Source organism: Bombina bombina, chromosome 9, assembly GCF_027579735.1.
Source record: "Bombina bombina isolate aBomBom1 chromosome 9, aBomBom1.pri, whole genome shotgun sequence".
Classification (NCBI taxonomy): Eukaryota; Metazoa; Chordata; class Amphibia; order Anura; family Bombinatoridae; genus Bombina; species Bombina bombina.
In genome coordinates, this window is record NC_069507.1 from 231849662 (window position 1) to 231865979 (window position 16318).

Below are 16318 nucleotides of genomic sequence, written 5' to 3' on the forward strand. Positions count from 1 at the left end.
AACATATCAGAAAGAGTATAATTTAAAAGAACATGAAACCCAAAATGTTTCTTTCATGATTCAGACAGAGAATATAATTTGAAACAACTTTCCAATTTACTTCTATTATTTAATGTGCTTCCTTCTCTTGTTATCATTTGCTGAAAGGTTTATCTAGGCAAGTTCATGAGAGCAGAAGAGAAACTAGGTTCTAGCTGTTGATTGGTGGCTCCATATATATATATTGAATGTGATTGGCTCACCCATGTGTTCAGTTATAAACTAGTAGTGCATTGCTGCTCCTTCAACAAATGATACCAAGTGAATTAAACAGATTAGATAATAGAAGTAAATAAGAAAGTTGTTTAAAATTGTATTCTCTATCTGAATCATGAACGATACATTTTGGGTTTCATGTACCTTTAAGTATTTTTTTTTTATCATTTTGGATAAGTGCAGTATTTACCATACATCTTGCAGTAATATAAACTAAACTAACACCTTACTGATCCAAATGTGAACCACAGCAATAATAGAGGGGGGGAAATGTGTTAAATGGAAACAAAAATATCAAAATTGGTAGAAACAATCTCACTTAAAAGTTCCACTTGTCAAAAAGTGAGAAAACAGTAATTAAAAATCTAACTTTTAGTAATGCAATAAATAAGCCAACTAAACAGTGCTGGGTGCAGTGTGAAGTAGTGTTAGGGTGTTAATGTTACTTTTTGTGGGACTTTAAATGCAAAAACAAAAAGACATATTTAGCAAAATTTAAACAACTATATATATATTATATATATAATAAAGAGTTCCAAAAGACGAAGCCAAGTAGCTGATAAAATAGAATTAATGTATTCCTTTAAAATGTATGTATAGGAACATACAACAACATGTGGTTAGGCTTAAAGGCAAAGCTAAGGTCTGACCGGTTTCGGTCGTATTGACCGTAATCATAGAATAACACCTGTTAGGGGGTGCTCCCTTTTATGCTAAACACTCCATGTTCTGATTGGTTAAAAACAATTAGCCTAAAGCTTGACCCTATATGCAAACACTACCAGATTAAACATGCATATACAAACTCAATACATTAAATACATAGGTACAATTAGATGAATCTTAAAGAAATATATATGGAACAATGTCAATCAATGGAAAGATACCATTAAACTATGTGACAATAATAACACAGTTTATAAATGTCTTATACATATAATCATTATTAATTTTAGCAAGGTATTTGATGATATGATACGTTGATGAGGAAAACAATCTACATGCCATAGATATGGTATTACATAAACCTATATAAACACATATAATTGCACTTGTGTGTATACATTGTTCGTACTGCCAGAAAATCTAGACACCATATAAGATATTTAAATATGCACCCAAAGAATATACAAAGTGTACCTCTTTATAAGAGTGTAATCACAGAATAATCCTTTGTTTTACATGAGTATATATCCCTATTAGTATATCATGGGAGCTATTAGTTGTATAATGTCTATTATATAAATGTGTACCAATCTGAGTAAAACTAATAAATATATCTCTCATCCTGTTTATGAGCAGAAGCCAGATTCATGAACTGCTTAAAACACTCTCAAAACGTACATGCACATTTCAAGTGTGTTTTAAGCAGTTCATGAATCTGGCTTCTGCTCATAAACATTCCAATTACTAGTGGGAATATCACTCCTGGCCAGCAGGAGGAGGCAAAGCTGTTAAGTGTCACTCCCCTACCCATAATCATTCGACTGAAGGGAAATGGAAAAAGGAGTAAAACAAAGGTGTAGAGGTGCCTGAGGTTTAGTAACAAATAAATGTCTTAATTAAGGGTGGGGTCATGGACTCTCCATATCCAGAAAGAAAGAAATTTATCAGGTAAACATACATTTTGTTTTCTTTCCTGAAATATGGAGAGTCCACAACGTCATTCCAATTACTAGAGGGAACCAATACCCAAGCTAGAGGACACGGAATGAAAAGGGAGGGAGAACAAGACAGGCAGAGACCAAACAGAAGGCACCACCACTTGCAGAACCTTTCTCCCAAAAGAGACCTCAGCCGAGGCAAAAGTATAAAATTTAGAAAATTTAGAAAAAGTATGCAGAGAGGACCAAGTTGCAGTCTTGCAAATCTGTTCCACAGAAGCTTCATTTTTGAAAGCCCAAGAAGAGGATACAGCCCTAGTGGAATGAGCTGTAATTCTCTCAGCAGTCTCATAAGTAAAATAAATTATACTTCTCAACCCGAGGGAAAGAGAAGTAGCAGTAGCCTTCTTACCCTTACGCTTTCCTGAGAAACAAACAAACAGGGCAGGAGACTGGCGAAAATCCTTAGTCGCCTGTAGGTAGAATTTTAGAGCACGCACAACACCCAAGTTGTTTCTTATGAGAAGAAGGATTGGGACAGAGAGAAGGAACAATGTGTTGCTGACAGCCATTTTACTTGCCTCTCTTGCTGACGTGATGCTGCTCAATTCCTGCACTTCCTTTTATGGCCAGACTGGTGTACATCATCAGTGTGAGACAGGATGCAGTCTCAGAATTGTGATGTCATCACTTACTATTTAAAGGGCCTCTGTTCAGTATGCTTTCCCTTGTGTTGTCTCAGACCTGTTTGTGAGAGCTCCTGTGTATTACCTGGCTGTCTGACGTCCCTCCTGGTTCCTGATCCTTGGCTTGTTCCTGACTCTGCTGTTCTCCTTGTTCCTGATTCTGGCTTGTCTGACTACTCGCTTTGGCTCCTGACTCGGCTCGTCTGACTACCAGCTCTGGTTTTGATTCCTGGCTTGCTATTTGACTTGTGAACTTTTTATTATTTTTTGCTATTAATAATGGTGTGATTACTTTTGCACTTCTCCTCTCAGTCTGATTCCTGGCACCCTGACATTACGCAAGGGCCATGAATCATGATGGTGCTAATAATCCACCTTTGCCTGCCATAATTTCCAGGATGGATGAACAAGATCACCGCTTGGATCAATTTGCACTAGCCCTGCAAACCCTGCTGACTCGCACTGCACATTTGGACCAAAGTGTCCCGCAAGTTATGGTTGCTCCTGTTTCCGCTGCTGCACCTAGTCCTACCAGGAGCATGTCTGGTTCTGCACCTCTACCTCAGCTTTATGGAGGCGATCCTAATCAGTGCAGAGGATTTTTGAACCAGGTGGGCATTTACTTTGAGATGTTACCTCAGGCGTTTCCCTCTGACAGAGCTAAGGTGGGATTTCTCATCTCGTTACTCTCTGACACAGCTCTTGCCTGGGCTAATCCCTTGTGGGAGACTAATAAACCTGTGATTTCAAATTACCCTGAATTTGTGGCCTCCTTTCAAAGGGTATTTGATGTTCTGGCTCGCTATTTCTCTGCTGCTAAATGACTCATGTCCATTCAGCAAAGTACAAGATCTGTTGCTCAGTATGCCATTGAGTTCTGTAAGCTTGCCGCAGAGGTAGGTTGGAACAATGAAGCCCTTGTTGCCACCTTCTTTCATGGGCTCTCTGATGCGATTAAAGACGAAGTTGCTGTCAGAGATATACCGGAATATCTCTAGGCATTGGTGTCTTTTTTGATCCTAATTGACATCGGACTAAGTGAGAGTCCCTCTTTAAAGGAGCGCTTAAGAAAGCCTCCTGTTCCGTTGTCTCCTACATATTCGTTCCCACCCATGCCTCCTGGTCCTGAGTCACCAGGTACTGCTGAGCCAATGCAGTTGGGATTCACGTGTCTCTCCACGGTGGAGAAGGCCTTTAGGAGGAGGGAGGGGCTCTGCCTCTATTGTGGGTTACAGGGTCACCTTTTGAAGTCTTGTCCTACACGGCCAGGAAACGCTCACACCTAAGGTCCTGTCGGGGGCAGACCTTGGGTGGTTTATCCTCGTCCCCAGAACCACTAAAGGAGAAAGCTTTGGTTATGGCTGTCCTTTCCTGGATGGACTCCTCCATAGTCACCCAGGCTCTTGTCGACTCCGGTGCTGCGGGCTATTTTATTGACAGTGCTTTTGTATCAAAGCACTCCATTCCTGTTTTGCCTCGGTCCGTTCCATTTGCTATTGAGGCCATTGATGGCAGGCCCCTTCAGCCCGCACTCGTTACTCACGAAACTGCTCCGTTATCCATGGATGTTGGGGCTCTCCATTTTGAAACCCTCCAGTTCCAGGTAATAAACTCTCCACATTTTCCGGTTGTTCTGGGTTATCCCTGGCTCCAAAAGCACAATCCCAGTCTCGACTGGGGCAGGTCCAAAATTTTGTCGTGGTCTTGCAATGTATTTCCACTTGTCTTCGGAAACCAGTTAAAGTCTTGTGCACCTTACTTCGGTATCCCAATTGCCAGAGGAGTACCAAGAGTTTATAGACATTTTTGACAAAGTGCGTGCCGGTACGTTGCCTCCTCACCGGTCTTACGATTGTGCCATAGACCTGCAACCCAGAGCCATTCCTCCTCGGGGCCTGGTTTACCCTCTGTCTGTTGCGGAGAATTGTGGTATGGAGGAGTATGTTGCCGATGCTCTGTCATGGGGGATCATCCGCAAATCCTGCTCTCCTGCAGGGGCTGGCTTCTTCCTTGTGAAGAAAAAGGGTGGCGAGTTAAGACCATATATTGATTATAGGGGTCTTAATCGTCTTACCATTAAGAATGCCTACCCTATTCCGCTCATTACAAAACTCTTTGACCGCCTCAAGGGAGCTACGGTCTTTACTAAACTTGATTTGAGAGGAGCGTACAATCTCGTTAGGATCAAGGAGGGCCACAAATGGAAAACAGCATTTAACACCAGGAGCGGGCATTATGAGTTTCTTGTAATGCTCTTTGGCCTATGTAATGCTCCTGCTGTTTTACAGGAATTTATTAATGATGTCCTACGAGATATGTTGCAACAGTGTGTTGTGGTGTACTTGGACGACATCCTCTTACACTCACCCACACTTGAGGCTCATCGTTCTGATGTTACACGGGTTCTTCAGAGACTACGTGAGAACGGCCTGTTTTGTAAACTCCAGAAATGTGAGTTCCATCAGACTCAAGTAACCTTCCTAGGTTATGTTATCTCCATTGCAGGGTTCTCCATGGATCCTGACAAGTTATCTGCAGTTCTGCAGTGGCCTCGCCCAGTTCATCTTCGGTCTATTCAACGTTTTTTGGGGTTCGCCAATTACTATAGAAAGTTTATTAAAAACTTTTCTTCCTTGGTCAAACCTATCACAGACATGACCCATAAAGAGAATGTTCCACTCCATTGGTCACCTACTGCCATTAAGGCCTTTGATAGTCTTAAGACTGCCTTTGCTGCCGCTCCAGTTCTGGCTCATCCTAACCCTGTCCTGCTTATCGTTCTTGAGGTCAATGCGTTTGAGACTGGAGTAGGTGCCCTCTTGTCTCAACCTCCTACGCCTGATGGTTGCTTGCATCCGTATTGGTTTTTTCTCTAAGAAATTGTCTCCAGTGGAGTGCAATTATGAAATTGGCGACAGGGTATTACTGGCCATAATTTTGCCACTCAAGGAAGGGAGGCATCTTCTTGAGGGTACTAGCGTGCCAGTGCTCATTCTTACTGACCACAAGAATTTAACTTATCTATCTGAAGCAAAACGTTTGTCGCCCCGACAGGCCAGGTGGGCGCTATTTTTGTCTCGGTTTAATTATGTGGTCTCCTACCTGCCAGGTAGTAAGAATGTTAGGGCTGATGCCCTCTATCAACAATTTTCCCCTCTGTCCAAGGAGGAGTCTGTACCTACTCCAGTTATACCTCCCGACCATATTTTGGCTACCATACGTACTAATTTGACTTCTCCCTTGGGGGTGGAGATCCTGGCTGCACAAACCAATGCACCTCTTGAGAAACCTAGTGATAAGTGTTTTGTTCCTGAGAATCATCAAACTAAACTTTTTAACACTTACTACTATCCTAAAGCCGCAGGTCACCCAGGCAAGAAACAAATGATTTGGTCTGTCACTCGACAATTTTGGTGGCCAGGTCTTCGTTCTGATGTTGCTGCATATGTTGCCTCCTGCTCAGTTTGTGCACAGAATAAGACTACTCAACATCTTCCTGTGGGTATTCTTCAACCTATTGCTAATGGTGAGTGTCCTTGGACACATCTTTCCATGGACTTCATTGTCAAGCTCCCTGTTTCCAATGGCAATACTGTTATCCTTATGCTGGTTGACCGATTTTCTAAAATGTCACATTGAATTCCCCTGAAGAAGTTGCCTACCGCTTGCTTCAATTTTTGCCCGGGAGGTCTTCCGTTTACATGGGTTACCCAAGGAGATAGTGTCGGACTGGGGTAGCCAGTTTGTCTCCAGATTTTGGCATTCCTTTTGTGCTCAAATGGGGATCCAGCTTTCCTTCTCCTCGGCATATCACCCTCAATCCAATGGGGCTGCAGAACGGTCTAATCAAGCTCTGGAACAGTTCCTCCATTGCTATGTCTCAGATCACCACAATAATTGGTCTGAACTGTTACCTTGGACAGAGTTTGCTCATAATAGTGCTATTAATGCTTCCTCCAAGTTATCCCCGTTCATGGCGAATTATGGGTTTCAACCACCCTTGTTGCCCGATTCATTCATGTCTCAGGGTATTCCGGCTTTGGAGGAGCATCTCCAGCAACTCCGTTCCACGTGGGTGCAGATTCAGGATTGCCTTCATCATTCTAAGCAGCACCAAGAGTTCCAGGCTGATCGTAGGTGTCTGCCTGCACCTTCCTATCAGGTTAATGAGAGAGTTTGGCTGTCCTCCCGCAACTTGAATCTTCATGTGCCTTCCAATAAACTGGCTCCCCGTTATGTTGGTCCTTTTCGAATACTCCGACGGGTCAATCCTGTGGCCTACACTCTTGACCTTCCTCTTGCAATGCTCATCTCCAATGTTTTTCATGTCTCCCTCTTGAAACCATTGGTTTGTAATCGGTTTACCACTGTGTTGCCTCGTCCCCATCCTATCTTTGTTGACAACCATGAGGAGTATGAGTTCAGCAGCATTATTGACTCTCGTATGTCCAGGGGCCGCGTACAGTATTTGGTTCACTGGAGGGGCTACGGTGCGGAGGAGTGTTAATGGGTTCCCTCCTCTGATGTTCATGCTCATGCCCTCCTCCATGCCTTCCATGCCCATTTCCCCAATAAGCCTTTTGTCCTCCCGTGTGGGAGGGGTGTTGTTGAGGGGAGGGTACTGTCAGGATTTTTTCCTGTTTCATTTGCCATGTGCTGCTTGCAGCCATTTTACTCACCTCTCTTGCTGACTCTGGAGCATACTGTGTGATGCTGCTCAATTCCTGCACTTCCTTTTATGACCAGACTTGTGTACATCATCAGTGTGAGACAGGATGCAGTCTCAGAATTGTGATGTCATCACTTACTATTTAAAGGGCCTCTGTTCAGTATGCTTTGCCCTTGCGTTGTCTCAGACCTGTTTGTGAGAGCTCCTGTGTATTACCTGGCTGTCTGATACTTGGTTTGTTCCTGACACTGCTGTTCTCCTTGTTCCGGCTTGTCTGACTACTCGCTTTGGCTCCTGACTCGGCTTGTCTACCAGCTCTGGTTTTGATTCCTGGCTTGTTATTTGACTTGTGGACTTTTTATTATTTTTTGCTATTAATAAAGGTGTGATTGTTTTTGCACTTCTCGTCTCAGTCTGATTCCTGGCACCCTGACAGTAGGGGAGTGATACTTAACAGCTTTGCTGTGGTGCTCTTTGCCTCCTCCTGCTGGCTAGGAGTGATATTCCCACTAGTAATTGAAATGACGTTGTGGACTCTCCATATCTTAGGAAAGAAAGTTTCATTTTGAATTCCATGTTTCTTTAACTGCAGATATATAATATTGGTTTATTGTACATTTAAATTGATTTTACAGAGTTTCCTTTAATTGTGTAACCAACTAAAGACCTAGGGGTAGATTTATCACGCAGCGGATTCTGCAATCTACTCCTGAAGTTTGCGGCTTGCCGGAAAAACATAAGTTATGAAGCAGCCGTCTTAAGACCGCAGCTCCTTAACTCGTCCGCCACCTCTGACACCCCTTGCTAGCGACCGATTGGTCGTGAATGTGCAGGGGCGGCATTGCACAAACATTTTACCAGAAATGCTTGTGCAATGTTAAAGGGACAGTCTACACCACATTTTTTCTTATTTAAAAAGATAGATAATCCCTTTATTACCCATTCCCCATTTTTGCATAACCAACACAGTTATATTAATATGCTTTTTACCTCTGTGATTACCTTGTATCTAAGCCTTTGCAGACAGCCTCCTTATCTAAGTGCCTTTGACAGACATGCAGTGTAGTCAATCAGTGAAGACTCCTAAATAACTTCACGGGAGTGAGCACAATGTTATCTATATGACACATGTGAACTAGCACAGTCTAACTGTGAAAAACTTTCAAAATGCTCTGAGCTAGGAGGCGGTTTTCAACTGTTTAGAAATCAGTTTGAGCCTAGCTAGGTTTAGCTTTTCAAAAATACCACCAAGGGAACAAAGCAAATTTGATTATAAAAGTAAATAGGAAAGTTGTTTAAAATTGCATGCCCTATCTGAATCATGAAAGTTTAGTTTTGACTTTACTGTCCCTTTAAATGCTGACAGCGTATATGCCCACTGCTTGATAATTCAGCCCCACAGAGTTATGAGGCTTCATAATTATGATGCTTCAAGTTTTTAAACTTTAAATCATTCAACTTTCATGTTTTTCTAAAAAAATAATCTGCATTGGTTGAAACATTTTCTTTTTAATCCCATAAAAGATCAAATTGGGCTTTACAGTTAGTATGTAATTGCAAGAGAACATTTAAAAGCATTTAACATTTGCATTTTGGTATCAAAATGTAAAGGGTTTTTACAAATCAATAGCAGTTCAGTGATTCAACACTATAAAAGCCTGGTACCCTTGCAGCGGCCAGATAGAGAGAGATGTCTCTGACATGATTAAGGGCCTTTAGCATTGAAACACTGTTTTTGTACCTATTGAGAAAATAAAATATGTTATTTAATTTCTGAGGCAGCACTTGCTTCACTCCGGATGTATATGAGCTTGTAATTGGAGTTAACCAATCACTGTGTAGAATGCTACAGGCTCAGGTAAATTTCCACAGTCTCTCTAGGAGTACATTGAATAAGCACAGCTTATAGAGGCATGTTACAGTAAACGCAGGCAAAATAAATGAATGCAATGCTTTGCTTTTATAAATAAAACATTTTGGCGTAGATTACAAGTGAAGCACTAATTTATTGTGAGCCCGCAAATGGGAATGAAGAAAAATTGATAATAGGATTAAACTAGAAAGTTGCTTAAAATTGTATGCTCTTAATCATGAAATAAATAATTTGGGTTTAGTGTCCCTTTAACTTGATTGAAGTTAACATGCAATACATACATTAAAATAAACTAGTGGGCTGCAGTGAATTCCTTTCTGATTATTAAAACCTCCTCACAATATAGAGCAGACCTTATTAGAGCATTCTACTGGCAACAACTGTATTAATGCAGCATAACTGGACATTTCTGATAAATGCAATCAACCAGCACAATATCTATGCTAATGATCAGTTTGCTCAGATAATAATATATTATTATCAGCACTAAACAGTAAGGTGAGTTTCACATATTCCCACCTATTTCATTTGTATAACTGGCGAGTCTGTAGAGCAGAGAATACAGAACTGTGTCTGCATTCCATTTCCTTTTCTACACATTTATTTTATTTTGAAGTATGTAGACAAAAGGCATTTTTTTCACAGGTTTACTTAGTTTAAAATGTACATTTGTTGAGGTCCAAAATTGTTCTAATGTTATACTGGTCCCTAAATATGTGTTCAGTTGTTAGAACAATATAAAAAGTGTCAACTGCATTCACTGGCCCCAAGTTATCAAGGTCTGTCGGACCTGATCCGACAGTGCGGATCAGGTCCGACAGACCTCGCTGAATACGGCGAGCAATATGCTCGCCGTATTCAGCATTGCAAAAGCAGCTCACAAGAGCTGCTTGTGCAACGTCGCCCCCTGCAGACTCACGGCCAACAGGCCGCCAGCAGGGGGGTGTCAATTAACCCGATCGTACTCGATCGGGTTGATTTCCGGCGATGTCTGTCTGCCTGCTCAGAGCAGGCAGACAGGTTATGGAGCAGCGGTCTTTGTGAAGACTCGCCAGAAACAGGGGCCATTAAACTCCTTTACGGGGCTTGATAACTAGAGGCCACTGTGTCAAATGAATGGCTAACATAATCAACATCTTAGGTAAGGTGATGTAATATGGCATATTCTTAAAGGAACAGTAGTATACACCATATAACTGCATGTAATAGACACTACTATAAAGAATGATATGCACAGATACTGTTATAGAAATCCAGTATGAAACCTTTTAAAAACTTACTTTGAAGCTCAGAGTTTAACACTGTTGATGAGCTTAGGCTGAGGCACCCAATGAAAGGGGCTAGGAAAGCAAGAAGAACAGGCACCCACCTCCCCTGCATATGAAAAGACCAATTAAACAAATAAGAGGAAGCAGGAATCTGTAGACAACAGTATACATCTGATTTTTGGGGGGCTTAATTAGTAGTCTGAAAATCAGCACAATGTTATTTAAAAATAAGCAAACCTATATATTTTTAAAAAACACTCCCACATGGACTAAATAAATAGATCGTCTACAAATATGTATGCAAAGAAAAATCTAGTGTACTGTGTCCATTTAAATTCTCTGTTATAAAGTCAACCTAATATACAAATATACGGCTAGATTACGAGTTGTGCGTTAGGGTAAAAAAAGCAGCGTTAAGAGGTCCTAACGCTGCTTTTTTACGCCCGCTGGCATTACGAGTCTTGCAGGTTTAGGGGCACCGTACACTTCTTTGGCCTTACCGCAAAACGACTTACGTAAACTTTGCAAAGTCTTTTTTCTATGGCACTTCCATAGCGCCGGTATTACGAGTCTGTCCTGGGAGGCCAAAAAGTGAGCGGTACACCCTACCCTGTCAAGATCCCTAACGCATTTAAAAGTCAGTGGTTAAGAGTTTTATGGTACAACGCCGTAACATAAAACTCATAACTAAAGTGCTAAAAAGTACACTAACACCCATAAACTACCTATTAACCCCTAAACCGAGGCCCTTCCGCATCGCAAACACTATAACACAAATTTTAACCCCTAATCTGCCGCTCCAGACACCGCCGCAACCTACATTATATTTATGAACCCCTAATCTGCTGCCCCCAACATCGCCGACACCTACATTATATTTATTAACTCCTAATATGCCGCCCCCAATGTCGCCGCAACCTACCTACACTTTTTAACCCCTAATCTGCCGCCCCCAACGTCGCCGCCACTATAATAAACATATTAACCACTAAACCGCCGCACTCCTACCTCGTAAACATTAGTTAAATATTATTAACCCCTAATCTGCCGCCCCCAATGTCGCCGCCACTATATTAAAGTTATTAACCCCTAAAATCTAACACCCACTAACTTAAATATAATTTAAAAAAATCTAAATAAATATTCCTATCATTAACTAAATAATTCCTATTTAAAACGAAATACTTACTGTACCTATAAAATAAACCCTAAGCTAGCTACAATATAACTAATAGTTACATTGTAGCTAGCTTAGGGTTTATTTTTATTTTACAGGCAAGTTTGTATTTATTTTAGCTAGGTACAATAGTTATTAAATAGTTATTAACTATTTAATAACTACCTAGCTAAAATAAATACAAATATACCTGTAAAATAAAACATAACCTAAGTTACAATAACACCTAACACTACACTATAATTAAATAAATTAACTAAATTCAATACAATTACCTAAATTAAATTAAATTTAGCTAAAGTACAAAAAAAACAACACAAAATTACAGAAAATAATAAACAAATTACAGATATTTAAACTAATTACACATAATCTAAAAGCCCTATTAAAATAAAAAAAGCCCCCTCAAAAACAAAACAAAAAAACCCTAGCCCAAACTAAACTACCAATGGCCCTTAAAAGGGCCTTTTGCGGGGCATTGCCCCAAAGCAATCAGCTCTTTTACCTGTAAAAAAAAATATAAACAACCCCCCAAACAGTAAAACCCACCACCCACACAACCAACCCCCCAAATAAAATACTATCTAAAAAAACCTAAGCTCCCCATTGCCCTGAAATGGATGGGCATTGCCCTTAAAAGGGCAGTTAGTTCTTTTGCTGCCCAAACCCTAACTTAAAAATAAAACCCACCCAATACACTGTTAAAAAAACCTAACCCCCTGAAGATCGACTTACCGGGAGACGTCTTCATCCAAGCCGGGCCAAAGTCCTCAACGAAGCCGTGAGAAGTCTTCATCCAAGCCAGGTGAAGTGGTCCTCCAGACAGGCAGAAGTCTTCATCCAGACGGTATCTTCTATCTTCATCCATCAAGCGCGGAGCGGGTCCATCTTCAAGACATCCGACGCGGATCAACCTCTTCATCCGACGACTAAAGCTGAATGAAGGTACCTTTAAGTGACGTCATCCAAGATGGCAAAAAAGGATCATTGAGAACACTTTAATGGGGAAGCAATTTTACAGTAAAATGTCCATTTAACCATTGAACCACAGTTTTTACCACATTCATCTATCTTAATATAATAATAATAAAAACATTGTTATTATTATTATTATAATAATGATTATTGGTATAATTTGTGACTTTCCAACAGATTCCTTAGCACTGTTCATAAGGAACAATAAACAGAATCAAGGCAAGTTTAATATTTCTATAGAAACTACTAATTTATCATAAAGGCCAATGTTCAACAAAAATAACAGTTTCCCGAACATAAAACTCCTTAATACACAATTTTGTTACATTGGTCCAGTAGATTTGGCTTTGGATTCTCAAGCTTTCACTGTCCTTTAATATTCAGTTACAACTAGATGCTATAATCCTATAATCCGAAACTCAAATACTATTCAATAAAATATCCCAAACATGTACTTTACAGTTCTCTAATTGATTTTATTTAATGACACTTTATTGAGAACATTAATAATTCAACTTTAAAAAAAAAAAAAAAAAAGCCTTATATGAACGTCCGTAAATACCTGCAAGCAAAGATATTGAAATGGCATTATTGTCTCTTCATTGTAAATAAACTCATACACACATCCATGGCACTTATGCTCAGTGAACCCCATAAAATGGAGTTGGCCCCTGGGGCAAATGTCTAACTGAAAGACGTTTATTTTCCTCCATGTGCACACATCAAAATAAACAAGCGAGATCCTGCTAGAATCATGAAAAGCATTACTGCTGTTAAGACCAATACCAGAATAATTCCAGCCAATATACATTCTATAATACATTTTTAGTTCCACTCAGCATGATCTGCCGTTTCAGAAATTCTTTACTTTAAATTTTGTTTATGTTATTTTCCCTAAAGTTTGCTTTTCTCAAATAAATGAAATCCTGAGTCCAGCAAGCTCTTACTCTTATGGAGAAATGCTTAATAGGTAAAGGGTATAGATGATAGACAGAGAGAGACAGAGACAGACAGACAGAGAGATAGACAGATAGATAAATAGATGTATAGACAGACAGACAGACAGAGAGATAGATAGATTATTAACATTGAGTTGACTAATACATTTTCTTTATGTAAACTTTTTTGTCTCTCACTAGTAAAGTACAGCAATACTTTTTTCCACCACTGGGGTGGGGGTCATGGAAGTTAAAAGTATAATGAGACAATACAACCCCAGCATACTTTTACAAGACAGTATATTAAGAATTGCATGCCTCTTTAAAGTGATTTAAAATTCTATTGATTGTGCTTATCCCTGATTGGATTATACAGCTGTCAGTTAAAAGTGATCAAGGGAACAAAATAGTGCAATAGAAGATAATTTAAAGGGACACTGAACCCAAAAAATTTCTTTCGTGATTCAGATAGAGCATGCAGTTTTAAGCAACTTTCTAATTTACTCCTATTAGCAATGTTTCTTCTTTCTCTTGCTATCTTTATATGAAAAAGAAGGCATCTAAGCTTTTTTCTTGGTTCAGAACTCTGGACAGCAGTTTTTGATTGGTGGATGAATTTATCCACCAATCAGGAAGGACAACCCAGGTTGTTCACCAAAAATGGTCCGGCATCTAAACTTACATTCTTGCATTTCAAATAAAGATACCAAGAGAATAAAGAACATTTGATAATAGGAGTAAATTAGAAAGTTACTTCAAATTTCATGCTCTATCTGAATCACAAAAGAAAAAAATTTGGGTACAGTGTCCCTTTAATTATCACATTACTACCTAGGTTTAACTCTTGCAAACTTAAAGGGACAGGAAACCCAATTGCCATGATTCAGATAGATCATGCAATTTTAAACAACAAATATGGCAGCAGTTTTGCAAGAATGTTATCCATTTGGAAGAGCAATTGATGGCAGCAGTTTTGCAAGAATGTTATCCATTTGGAAGAGCACTAGATGGCAGCAGTTTTGCAAGAATGTTATCCATTTGGAAGAGCACTAGATGGCAGCAGTTTTGCAAGAATGTTATCCATTTGGAAGAGCACTAGATGGCAGCAGTTGTGCAAGAATGTTATCCATTTGGAAGAGCACTAGATGGCAGCATTATAAGAATGTTATCCATTTGGAAGAGCACTAGATGGCAGCAGTTTTGCAAGAATGTTATCCATTTGGAAGAGCACTAGATGGCAGCATTATAAGAATGTTATCCATTTGGAAGAGCACTAGATGTCAGCAGTTTTGCAAGAATGTTATCCATTTGGAAGAGCACTATATTGCAGCAGTTTTGCAAGAATGTTATCCATTTGGAAGATCACTAGATGGCAGCACTATTTCCTGTCATGTAGAGCCCCAGACGTGTACAGTACCTACCTAGATATCTTTTAAACAAAGGATGCCAAAGAATGCAAATTTGTTAATAGAGCATTGAAGGCAGCTATATACTTGAAATCCTGGGCTGGAAGCGGGACAGCGATTGGTGGCACAAACATATGTCACTCCTGATAGACGCAGTACGCACTGCCTGTTTCCTGCTCCACAGAACAGAATCCAGCTATATGTATAACTGCTTTTTACATGGGGACAATAACAATCCTTTAGAAAAATATATCTAAAGATCTTTCTGCAAAATTCACCATTAAAGTCTATGGTGATTTTTGTAGATAAATCATTTGAGTCACAATTTTAAAGGATCAACCCCATAGAGACATCCGGTAGTATGATTGTTAAATGCTTCAGTGCATTAGAGCATTTTTTCTAATAATCTATTACGTATCTTTAACCAATAGAAATCTTATCAGTACTAGTCTTCAGTTTATCAACATTCCTATTGAATGCAATCCATGTCAATTACTTTTAGCAGACCAATCAAACATTATCTTTTCCATATATGCAATTAACACTCGTGGGGCTCCTCACCATTATAAATTAATTAGTGAAGACAGAAGAAGCTTTGCAAGGCCCCCAAATATTATGGTCTAGAATTGCCCCAGAGACAGCAAACTGCCAGTTCCAAAGACAAAACTGATTCAATGAAGTTCTTTTAATTAAAAACATACTTATAATGCGTTCTTCTGGAAAACTTCTGCAATTTATATAATACATTCTTCTGGGGAACTAAGGCGTGGCATAGAAGTTAAGTCTTACCTGATTGGCCAGGAGGAGGGACGCCCGCTAATCCTCTTGGCAGACAGAGAAAGACCGTAAGAACAGCAGCTTTGTTTCCTGAACAGGGTTCTATGGCTATAGGTTTTGGGACCCCCTTGAAAGAAAAAAAAATGTGCATTAATACATAAAATATATGTTTGTATTTATTGCTTTAAAGTAAAGAGAAAACTGGGTAATAAAGATACAAAAAAGTGGGTTTCTGGTATATTCTGTCATTAATAAATTGGTAACATATACAGATTTTCTTTATTTCATTTAAAGAGACTCTAAAGCAAAAAATAAACTTTCATGATTCACATAGAGCACGCGATTTTAATAAAATTTTCAATACACATCTATTATCTAAAAGTGCGCAATCATTTTATATGAACACTTTCTGCAGCAGCCGCTCCTACTAAGCAAGTGCAAGATTTATAGAATATACGTATATGCATTTTGTGATTGGCTGATGGCTGTCACATGATGCAGTGGAAAGGACAATTTAAAGGGATAGTCTACACCAAGAAATATAATGTTTAAAAAGATTGATAATCTCTTTACTACCCATTCCCCAGTTTTGCATAACCAACACTGTTATATTAATACACTTTTTACCTATGTGATTACCTTGTAATAAGCCTCTGCAGACTGCCCCCTCAGTTCTTTTGACAGACATGC

The 16318-nt window shown here is 39.6% G+C and overlaps 1 protein-coding gene across 1 annotated transcript in view; it reads right to left on the reverse strand.

Moving 5' to 3' along the window:
* The window catches only part of ATRNL1 (attractin like 1), a 1671159-nt gene that overhangs the window by 90003 nt on the left and 1564838 nt on the right, over positions 1 to 16318 (reverse strand). Inside the window, exon 28 of the mRNA XM_053692689.1 lies at positions 15641 to 15755. Within this exon, the coding sequence (XP_053548664.1) occupies positions 15641 to 15755 (115 nt within the window). The remainder of the gene's footprint in view (positions 1 to 15640; positions 15756 to 16318) is intronic.